The following is a 12,378-nucleotide window of genomic DNA, read 5'->3' as shown; positions in this document are numbered from 1 at the left end:
CAAAATTTTTATCATTTTATGTTACGAAGAAAGAAAAGACCGCTGTAGGTGGGAAAACTTTAGGTGTTAGGGATGTTCTTGGGCATGACATGTTATCATAACCGCGGGGAGGTGAGTAATTGCATTCAATATTCTTTTTGACCAAAAAGATAACTGAATGAATTAACGTATCATGTTTAAAATAATTAATCCATGTATAATTTTAGAAAATATTTTATTCAATGAAAAGGCAAAAAATAAAAAGGTAAAAAAGAAACATTGTATTGTTATAGAGGTGAATTATAAAGGAAAAGGTGTGAAGCTAAAGGCATGAGAAATTTGTTTAACATGTACTTATGGGTGGAAATGAGTTGAGTTTTGAGCCTTATTCATTGGCTCGATTATGAAACGAGTTAAGTTCGAGCCTACTAGAGTGGAGCTCTCGAGTTGTTCGAATAATAATAATAATAAAATTATTAATTATTATAATTCTTTATTTTTTAAATATCAAATAAAAAATATTTTTATATATAATTTTTTATTTTTATAAAATATTTTTTTTTCAAAATCGAACTTAAATTCTAATCGAGTTTGAGTTTAAGCCTTATAGAATAGTCTTGACAAATGGATTTGTATTTCATCAATTCTAATTCTCATGGGGTGTAGTAAGAAGTACTTTTGTAGTATTTCATCAATTCTAATTCTCATGGGGTGTAGTAAGAAGTACTTTTGTAGGAGGAATGATAATTATAAATACGGACACTTGTAAACATAATTAATGCAGAATCAAGCAACGAAAGCACATAGATAGAGAAAGGAAGGAAATGATAGGATACAAATTTTTAAAGGTTCCCTTGTATAATGGCATTGACATGTGTAACACCATCCTTGGTGCAAATGCAAAGCAAACCTCACACAACAAAGCAAATGAAGTTCACACCCTTGCACTATCAAGACACATAATCAAGACACATAATAGACCAGGAATGGAAACGGATATAACGAGAACATTTGTCTCGATAAAAGAATGTGTTTTTCACAAAAATGTACACATCGTGCAATTAATAAAAAAGAGACTAAAAACATTGAAAGGGAAAAACCAAAAGAGACAAACAGATATATATATATATATATATAGAAAAAATGAGTAGGAAATCTGGGTTCCAGGGGCTCGGTGGTCACAAAATGGCTATAAAAGGGAACAAAGCCTCAATTTCGAATATTGGAAATGGCAATATTTTCTGGCATTTTGTCCCCAAGCAAGAGGGATTTCAGAAATTACATCTGTTGTGGCTTGTCATGGATGTGAATGATTTTCAAAATTGGACAAGACCGTACAGTCGGATCGGAAAACTTGGGAACTGGTCAGGTGTAATCACTGACTTGGGTGGTTGTTGATCCACTTAATGGTTTAATCGGTTTTTATTTTATTATTTTATTTTTTTAATTTTTTTGGTAGAATGGGCTGTCTGTTCGATTTAAACGGTCGAACCATTTGAATTGGGAATCAGATCCCTGCTTTAAAAACCTTGCTTTATAACATTGCCAAAAACATCTCCATCACCATCGTTCAAAATTTGCAAAGCAACCTTAGGATAGGCCCCATAGAAAGGGTGCTACTTAGTTTCGGCTGGAATATTGGGTGAAGCAATATTTTTTTTTTTTGTAAAAAGTAATAAAGAGAAGGCAGGATGGAGCTTATTGTTGAGAATTGAGAATTGCAGTGAAAAGCACCCTCCATTGAGAATTGTCGTGAATGGGGAGACAGAGATGTGTCTCTCCAGACCAAACACTAATTCGAAGAGACATAAATAGAGAGGAAGAGACCGGCTCTTCGCACACATGTGTGAAAGGAGGAAGAGCCCAGCTCTTCGCACACATGTGTGAAAAGCACCCTCAATTAACCCCCCCCCTCATATGCATGCAATGGTATATAGTGTTTTCCTTCTATGAGTCCCTGCATAGAGAAAGCAAGCCAATTAATATATATTAAAGCTTATTAATGTGGGACAATAATTTTTCACTTATGTGCAAAAAGAGAGAAAAGAGAAAAGACTTGAAATTTTAAATCTCTCTCCAAGAATTTTCCATAAGGACCCAAAGTTCTACTTGAATCCAATGTAATTGAAATTCATCAAATGGGAAAACCCAATTTGCACCTGTAATTTATTGGAGCACTAGAAAACTGTTGAGGTTTGTTTCTTTGTATAACGGACAAGTTACCATTATATGTAATAAACAGTTCGTGGTACTTTTTTGGGAAACTAGAATGGAAGTTGGCAGCCTTGTAACTTGGTAAACAATGGCATATGTTGATGGTGGTAAATATTCACCTAACAATTTCCCTAGCATATTCTCTTTCGTAGGCTACTTACAGTTTCCTGTTTGAGCTCATCAGGTTTGTACTGGCTTAACTTCAGATGTTGCTAAACATTCACAATATGTTCATGGTGTTATATCTCTCTCTCTCTGTCCAGTCAGCTCAGTAAAAAAATAAACCACAACTTCATTGGTTTACTGCATTGCAAATTTTGATATAAGACCAAAATGAAGCAATACTATTAAAGTGTACCGCCATACTACAATTCTCAGTTAGGAAGGAGTACATGCATATAGAAATATCTGAAGTACAAAACCTTATATTTTATATTATTTTGTATTGTATATATTTGTATTTATACTCTTTCCAAATTTAAGCCAAGCTGTTAGACAATAAAAAACCTATATTAAGCAGGGGCTGGGCAAGCGAGTCATCTCCCCCCAAAGGTCCAGAATTCTCCACTCTTGAAATAGAGTTTTCTATATAAAATTCCCTTTCCCAAACTCCCCACCTCCACCCATTGAAAGTTATGCCTTGTCAGCAAATTTCCAGACTCCTACGTGATTAAGAACTCATCCTCTCTTTACCTTATCCTCTGTATCTTATATCTGTTCTGTTATTATTATCTGCTCCTTTTTATCTTATTTTTAATATTGTATTTATCTATGAGAGTCGTCAAAGTCCTGAATCTCTCATTTTGTTGTAACAGAGTATTACAAATGCAGGTCACTGATCACTCGTTTTTGTGTGATCAAATTACCCCAACTTAGAATTCTTTCACCACCCATTCCATTCCATTTTAGGTTTAGGCTCTCCTTATAAAAAATTTCTGACTCCCCCCTGCTATTAAGCTTTTAGTTATTTATTGATTGAGATGGTAATACAACCTGCTTGACCAAGTGTTGTAAATGTTTTATCTTCATCATCCTATCAATTTAATATGGTTGTCTCCATAAACTTTCACGTGAAGGGGCATACTAGAAAATAAAATTCAGAAACCTAGTTAAACATGCATGCCCGCCAAAACTACATCTTTACCATATAATGCTGATGCTTGCTTTACCTTCATGTACGTATTACCATGCCAAAAGTGAGTTCACTTTTGATATAAAAGTGTTGTACTGCAGGGCTAAAGCCGAGAGCCAATAACGCTTTTGATGTATTACAATGGCTCCACCAAAACGCGCGTCACTTAATCTAATTCAAAGTGAGCCTTAACAATACATCAAAAGCCTTGATCTTTGCAACCAAACCCTACTTTGAATGGTGTACATGTTTTCCCTCGATTTTAACTTTTCTTATAAAACACCAAAAAAAAAAAAACTTTTTATTAAAAGTTAAAACTATCAAACTTAAAGACAAAAAAGAGAACAGGAGGTTCACGTGTCTCCTTCGATAAAAGGACCCAACTACAAAACAGAACCTCAGATGAGAAACCCTAACTGCTCAAGTCTGATTTGTTGTTCCATCTTCCTGCATCCGACAGCCCACTGATTCACCACTAACCAACTTGCACTCCTTAGGTAGGAGGACACAAGAGAAAAGAGGCCCAGCCCAAAAATAATATTAATATAAAGAAAAGAAACAGGAGCCTCACTGTACGTAAATGAAGGAAGAAAATCAACAAAGAAATATGATATGAATCAAGGTAATAACGGGAACGGGAATTGATGAAAAACAGGAAAGAAGACAAGAGAGACCATGGAAATCCGTGCTGAGAGCAAGTTTTGAAATCAAAGACTGTTCATGGATTTAACTAGTCACGGATTGGTTATTGAAGTTCACAACTGGACAAGTGATATATACTCCAAATTCTCCAATTTAACCGAAGAAATAAAGAAAAAAGAAAAAGAAAATCATTTATTTTCGGGTGCCTATGCAGCACAGCAGAGAGTTTCTAATTCAACAAGTTTTCCTGGTTCTCACCCTCGTTCTTGGTGCAGAAACCAGAAAGAAAAATGTCACGGGCTGTTCATACAGTGTTACAATTCATCTATAAATATTTGCTTCAAACCATTAAGCGAGCAAGCAAAACAACACTTGCAATCCTGAAAGCTTTCGAGTTTAGGATTCATGGGTTCTAGAGTTACAGCAAGCTTCTTCGTTTTCATGATCTTTACGTTACTGGCGTTGCCACCTATATACGCTTGCGGATACTGCTCACCACCTCAGCACCGCCCGAGATCGCCAAAAGCCCCCCATCGCCCACCGTACCGTTCTCACCCACCATCCCCACCGCAGCATGGCAAAGAGAGACGTAAAGTGTCACCGCCGACCAACAACTCGCCAGTGCCGCCAGTTATTGTCCCGCCGATTATCATTTCTCCCCCAGTGATTACTCCACCTGTAACCAATCCTCCTGTAACCATTCCACCTCCGTCAACCACGTACCCGCCTTACACTGGTAACCCTCCTTCAGGAGGTAGCAGTGGTGGTGGTCTTACACCACCTTCTGGAGGTGGAAGTGGACTTCCAGGGATAAATCCTCCACCTTCAGCCAGTCCGACATGCCCGATCAACGCGCTGAAACTAGGGTTGTGCTTGGATGTTCTTGGCGGGTTGGTGCACGTTGGATTAGGGAACCCAGTGGAAAATACTTGCTGTCCGGTGCTTGGAGGTCTGTTAGAGCTTGAAGCAGCTGTTTGCCTCTGCACTGGTATAAGGCTTAAGCTTCTCAACCTGAATATATACATTCCTCTCGCTATTAAAGCTCTTATTACCTGTGGAAAGAACCCTCCACCTGGTTATGTATGTCCTCCTCAGTGAACATTTTGTTCGCAGATTTAGCTGGTTTAATTGTTCTCTTTATTTTTACTTTATTTTTTTTTTTTTGGGGGGGGGGGGGGAGATTTAGTCTCATTTCTATTGTTGTATTAGGGTTATTCCTTTCTTCCTTTTTTTTGTGCTTAGAATTACAGGTAGGATTCTAGGGGAATATGGTTCAGGAATGTCTGACTTAACTCTCGGCATTATTATTGGTTAAGATGAAAAATGTGAGATAATGTCTAACCTGATTCTCGTCATTTTATTGGTCGAGTATCATCTCTCTCTCTCTCTCATGGTTCCTTTATAATAACCCTTTTGGTTTAATTTAATTTGCTGGAAGTTGCATTTCCATTAATGGGTTATATGAAAGCTTCCTGCTACTTGCTCTCTTACCAAAGAAAAAGAAGTAATGGGAATATACACACACACTTCTAATATACCTCTCATAAAAACAAAAATATTCCCCTTTACTCCTGTATAGTATGGAAAATTTGCGTGAGTTACAACAATGGACTCATCTCATACTTTGCATGCATATATTTTACAAGTGAATATAGATCTACTTTGGTTAAATTATTCCCTTCATTAATTGGGTTTTGATTTGGTGACACCCATTCTATATAATTAAAGGTGGCACACAAAACTATCCTTAGTATTAGTTTTTTATGAATATTGTATAAAGGGGTATCTTTTGTCTTTTCACTTGCGATATACCCTACTTTATCAGACAATATATGTAGCCAATTCAGTCCCCTTTCTATTTCTCTTTTTTTAATCCGATAGATTATTATACATTGTGCAGTTCTTGCTTGCACTCGTTGCTATTCTTGATTCTGCATCTATCTTTTCTCTTGACTCTACATTCTTGATTCTACATTTTCCTTTCTTTCCCTAGAATCCCTACCTTTTTCTTTCAAAACAAACACATCCTAAGGGAATCTATGATGCAGTGCCTAGCTACTTGCATATTCTACATTTCTTTAAGGTAAATTATTTAAACTTCCCTTATGTCTTTTGGATAAATGCGTCAACTTCCCCTCTGGCCACTTTGATCTCTCCAAAATTTTTCCTTGACATTTCAAAGAAATTAATTATACAAATTAACAGACCCCTTTGTTAGTTTGACATTAAAAACCTAATAAAAATGATAATGCCATACTTTTAATTAAATACTTTAAATTTTCAAATTAGCGCATGGATGACAATATTAAGAGTCTATTGACTAAAATACCCTCAAAAGCATTTATACATATTATATTTCATTGCAAACTTGGCCTTTTAAAAAACAGAGCCAAGTTTAGTTTGAGTGGCTTTGTAAGCTTGGAGAGGCAAGGCAAGTGGGTTCGGCTTCTTCGGTACAATCAAAGGGCAAAGTTATAATTTCTCTAAAATTTCATCTACACCATACCAATGGAAGGCATTATTTATATAATTTCTCTAAAATTTCGAGGAAAAAAGGTTAAAATTATTATTTTGGCACAAAGCACAAGGGTGGTTTGAGTAATTTTCCCTTTTTTACATGGGTAAATTGCTGAAACCTCTCGTAAAGTTTGGTAATTGCAATTACATCCCTGAACTTCTTGACACAGTTGTAAATAGACCCCCTTTATTAGATTCCTCTAGGAAGAGGCAAGAAAATGTCTAAAATACCCATGTAATTACTTAAAGCTTTACATTTGAGCTACATTTGAGCGATTGATATAAAAATTTGGAAATTAAATCATTTTCAGAAAAGAGTTTGAAGTAATGACTGATATGAAGAGAAGTTTAAAAAATAAACATTTTGGTTAAAAGTAATTGAATGATATTTTGAACATTTTCATACCTCTTATTAAAGACTCTAAGGAAAGAGATCTACATGCAATTGTATTAAAAAATTAAGATTAAGTGTTTCAGCAATTTACCCTTCTTATATTATAACATGAAAACTTTCAGCATTATTGCATATATACTTTATCCAATTGTTATTATAGATGTAGAGTACTTTGCGGCAGGTAGTTGTTTATATAAAGCATAACACAAATTTCTATTGACAATTAGGGCATTGGCTAAAAGACAAAAAACATGTTCAATATTTTCAAATTGTAATTGGTGACCTAGGACACAATCAGTCTTCAAATGTTATCTATTTCTTACAAATAATAAGTAAATAAGAAATAGTTGTAAGCCCACATCACATGAAGCAACATGGGAGTGCAGAAAATCAGGATTCAGGAATCCTATATGTATATAAATTGGTTCACGAGATGGAGATGGTGGTCAATAAGCACTGTTAGCACGGCCAAAGTAACATCTTATATTAATAAACAGGCCCAATTATTTTATGACAAGAGAGAAACAGCCTTTGGAGAATACTAGGCATTATTTTATCATTTCTTGACTTTAGCCGGTAGATTTTTTCTTGGGTGTTACATCAACACCTCATTGCGGTTGGCATTTATGCTTTTAATTCCTTGAAAACTTTTAGATCCTCGTCCACATAAATATGTTACCCTAATTGTAATTGCAGTCAGGCTGGCATGCAAGGACCGCTGCACCATCAATTCTTCATCAAAAGCTGGGTGCAGCTGAGTACATCGATCTACTGTTCTACGCCAGGCAATAATACATCACTTTACATTAAGTTGATTACCCAAAATACAAAAAAAGCACACAAAACTTTTATTCAGTCCCTTAATAAAATCGCCACTGCTAAGCTAGTCTGGCACTACCCCACAAAATACCTCCAGTGGTCTACTCATGAAATGATTTGAAGCAAACTTTGAAGATATCTGTTGAAATGTATAATTATTTACTATTATAAGGGTCGTTATTCTTTTAAGTGAATAGTATAATATCACATCAATACTTCTTTTCTTACAGAGATGATAATAATAGGATTCAAAACTGCACTATTACTGAGACAATTCATGTATCACACCAATTCGGTTATCGCTCAATTGGTATTAAAATAAGTGTGTAATAGACATATATGGCAACCCATCAATTTTTTAGAAAGCATCTAATATGGATCATTGTGGCCGTTTACTCGTACATTAATGTCCTTTTTGGTCTTCCCCTAGTCCTTTTAATTCATCTTAATCTTTTTTTATTTTTATTTTATCACCCATAGAACTATCATTCAAATAACATTATTTTTAATTAACCCTATCCTCTCTAATTTTTTCACTCATATGTATTTTTAAATGAATTTTTATCATGCACATTTTTTTTGGACACTTGGGTTCTTGACTATCTATCCAATACTCTTCTCCTTAAAAGATGATTACTTCTTTATCGACTTATACATGGGTCAACCACATATCTAGTAGGGTTGTGGTAAACATTCATTCCTTAGCCTTAGTGGAATTTTGGATATTGTCTGTAGAAAATAAGTATATTTTAGGAGCTGGTTTGATTAAGATATTATAATACATTTGCTTCAATTACCAAGCTCACTATGTATCTCAAAATTCTTTTTTTTTTTATTTTTTATTGAAAAGAATGAAGAGGTCCCAGAGGGAAACTACAAAAAGGATTCAACCAAGATTGAAAATAGCACAATTAGAAATAGGAAGATCCCGGAGCCAAGAAAAGAAGGGGAAAATTGGGACCAGGATTGATGCCTGGAAACAAAGCTAGGAATGGCATGAGCAGCCTTGTTAGTGGAACACAGGATATGAGTGAAACTGATCATCGAGAAGCCTGGGGCAAAGCATAGATGTCTTTAACCACGATAGAGACGTCAGAGTGATGTGACGGCTAAAACTTATTCAGGTCCTTTTGGTTTGCAGGAATAGGGATCTGGCAGAAATGGTTCATTCTGATTCTAATTGTTTAATTGGATAGAACAAAAATCCCATTCCCATTTCTGGTGGGATGGCATTCCCCCATTTCTCTCTTGAGAATGGAATTCATTCCAACCAATTCTGATTCCAAACTGAACCAAACAAGTAAAGGAAATAGACCATTCCAATTCCGACTCTAATTTTGACTGTAAACCCAGTTGAATACTTTTGGATATCAATATTGTTTGTTTTGTAAAAGGGATTAAGCTACTACTTTAAATGAAAAACCTTTGTTTGCAAGTGTGTGCGAAGTAACAACAATTCTAATGCTAGAAGTTTCGACCACAACAAGCTAACTTTAGTAGGGAGACAATGCACGATTTCAGAACTACCTTCAGCGTCGAAGGTATCAACAAAACTGAAACAATCTTACCTTTTTTCTTTCATTAGAAGACGATGCGGCTTCCAGCCTTCCACTACCATCGCATAAATTATCCACTAGAATGGTATAACCATTTCTTTTTCTTCCTTGCACAAGCAAACAATCTCTATCTCTAGTCCCTCTCTTCTTGCTTAATTATTTTACGTTTTCTCATTTTTATTGCTTGTGTATTTTTTTTGTTTAAGTTGGTTTTCTTCAATCTCTACCATCCATATCTCTTCTTTCTTAAATTATATTAACTTGGAGTGAAATCCGAAATCCCATGCATCCAATCAAATTCGAATTGAATTTGAATTGACTTATACATCCAATCAAATTCTCATATTATTATCGAATCAACTCGAATTAATTTATATACATCCCATCCATATCTAATCCGATTATAGAATGTTCCTCATGTGCGTGGCTGAGACATGCTATCAACGCTATGTGAGCAATATATCCAAAATTCCAAATTCCTTTTATTTTTCTTTTTTTTTTTTATTTAGGTTAGTATGAAATTTACCATCTCTAAACTGTGATAAAGGTCTACCATCGGGGGGGTTAAATTATATGTCAGAAAGTGCTGCATCAATCACGTAACGTAAGTGGTGATGAAAAACAAAATTGCATGATGAACTGAACATTGCATTGACCAGAATGGCAGTCCTCTGACCGGCTATCCCTTGGATCTAGCCTTATATGGGAAATTATCAAAAACTCATAAAGAGACTTACGGCTGCTAGTATAATACTATTTTAACCTTTATAGAAAAATATAAAATAGAAACATATAAAATATATACATATATTTTAATATTTAGATATGAAAAAAAAAGTTCAAAAAATATTTTCAAATATAAAATATATAAAGAAAGAAATTGCAAAAAATATAAATAATTATAGAAATTACACACAAAATAAAAAAATATTTTCAAATCATAGAAACTACAGAAATTGAAAAAAAAATCAAAAAATAAAAATTGTAGAAAAAACGCCAAAAATTATAGAAAAACACAAAAAATGCAAATAAATAACAAAAAATACAGGAAATTTTATAGATTGCAGAAAATAGAAAAATGTAAAAAAACAGAAATTATAAAAAAACATTAGAAATTATATTGAAAAATGAAAAAGACCATTTTTCCTCTAACTCGCGCCATTCAAGGGTGATTTGGTCATAAAAATTGTTATGCTGACATGGACACCTCTGTTAAGAAACATTAATGGTGCACTAACAGAAAATAAGTTTTGGAAAATAAAAACTTTTATATATATATATATATATATAAGCTCAACCCCAACCCATGTGTTTAGGTCCCCATCCTAGGCTCCTACCCTCCCAAACAATTTGTGAAATAGACCTCCAGAAACAACTAGTCAACTACAACCACGCAGTTGTTTTTGTTAGTGGCTGTGGTAGAGATTAAAAAAAAAAAAAGTTGTGATGTGTTAATGGAGAATACTGGCTGTGTTAATGGAGAATACATCTATCACTCGTTCTCCAAAGCCACCAATTTGAATCGAAGGTTCACATGCATGCTTTTGCATTATCAAATTGTGATGTGTCATAATTTAGAGTTCCACTTTCCAAATAAAACTTTAGGATTTGTTTGGATCCGGTATAAAACGTCATCAGTGTAAAAGTACATTGACGATGTTTTACACTGAATTGTATAATAGGTAACCGTCACATTTTGAAAATCGTGATAAAAAAGTGTAAAAATTTACATCAATAAAATCGATGTAGTTTTACATTGATAATCGATGCAAAACTTTATGTTTGATGAGGTTTTACATTGATTCATGATGTAAAACTCCACTGCATCCAAACGTCAATAAATCTAAACCGGAATAGAGTTTTACATTAATCTTCATTTATATTCCTTCCGCCAACGAAATCAAACCGATGTAAATTTTTACATCATTTTAGATTTACACCGAATCCAAGCACAGCCTTAATTGCATAAATCAAAGGAAACAAATTACAAATTCAAGACATTGTGATAAATCAAGGGAGGGGATGCAGCAGCTCATTTTATTATGTATCATTTCTTCTATTCAAAATGATAATGTCAAGGATACAAAAATCTCAACATATTACGGGGACCCAGTCGATCGATTGGCGTCCCTTCAAAATTCAAATATGAAGGAAGGTGCAGGAACAATTTGCATAACTGTAGGCTCTCTCTGACAAGGTCATAGTGGACCTCACATTCACCCTACTCTGTCCCTATCCGTTAATACCCCTTTAATGTATATAAATGTAATATCAAAAATAAAATACTTGAACATTTTGGATTTGTTATTTTTTTTTTATCTGTGCTTAAACTAAACAGGATCCATTAATGTGCTGTATTTCAACCTAATGTACTGATTACAATCACAGTCATGCATTTTTCTTATAGGTTATTTTTTCTTTCAAACAGACCAGAAGCTTGAGATCAAATTCCGAATATTCCTTTCTTATATGGAATGTCTTGATTAATCAAAATTTGCCCCTTATATATATTGGTTCATTCCTTAATATGCAAAAGGAAACAAAAGTGAAAGGCATCCAAAATAATCTTTTTACTTTAAGTCAATATAAAGAAATAATTTCCTTCACCAGCTACATCGATCTGTGGCACTAATATTTCTATACCCAAGTTACTATAATCCATGATACTTCAACAAGTTCGGCAATTGATCCATCACTATCTTCATTCTCATGCCTTTACTAAAATAAGCTAATGGTAGGCGTCTTTTAAACATTCCTGGTGTTTTCTGATATATGGAAGCCCTTACGCCACTTTTGGATTAAGTTCTTGAGCTTAATGAGAATTCTGTATTTTACCAACAAATTAAAAAAATAAAATGAGAACTTTGTATGTATTAACTTTTGTTTACAAAAACAGAAACCACGGTCTTGTAGCTCAGTGTACACAGCACGGCAGATAAGTGTTTCACAGAATTACAGTTTCAATCTCTGCAGAGAGAATTAGGTGTGAAGCTGGAGTTAAATGTTAATTAAGAGTGGCTGCTGCATTTTCTTCTATCACTCAAATGATAATTAGAGACTTTCTGTGGGGGGTGGGGGGATGTTAGACGGGTTTGGAACAGAGAACCAGATATGACCTTATTGCC

At 34.4% G+C, this 12,378-nt stretch overlaps 1 protein-coding gene across 1 annotated transcript; it reads left to right on the top strand.

Annotated features, from left to right (window-relative positions):
• Positions 1-4,167: 4,167 nt before the first annotated feature.
• On the top strand, positions 4,168-5,322 carry LOC148848186 (uncharacterized). The gene has a single exon (XM_088951023.1). The coding sequence runs from the start codon at positions 4,373-4,375 to the stop codon at positions 5,063-5,065; it is 693 nt and encodes a 230-aa protein (XP_088807149.1). The 5' UTR covers positions 4,168-4,372; the 3' UTR covers positions 5,066-5,322.
• Positions 5,323-12,378: the final 7,056 nt, after the last annotated feature.

Source organism: Nelumbo lutea, chromosome 6 (genome assembly GCF_056320005.1).
Source record: "Nelumbo lutea isolate HS-2025 chromosome 6, American lotus-T2T, whole genome shotgun sequence".
NCBI lineage: Eukaryota > Viridiplantae > Streptophyta > Magnoliopsida > Proteales > Nelumbonaceae > Nelumbo > Nelumbo lutea.
Note: the sequence above shows the minus strand (reverse complement) of the source record. Positions and strands in the feature narration are given on the sequence as shown.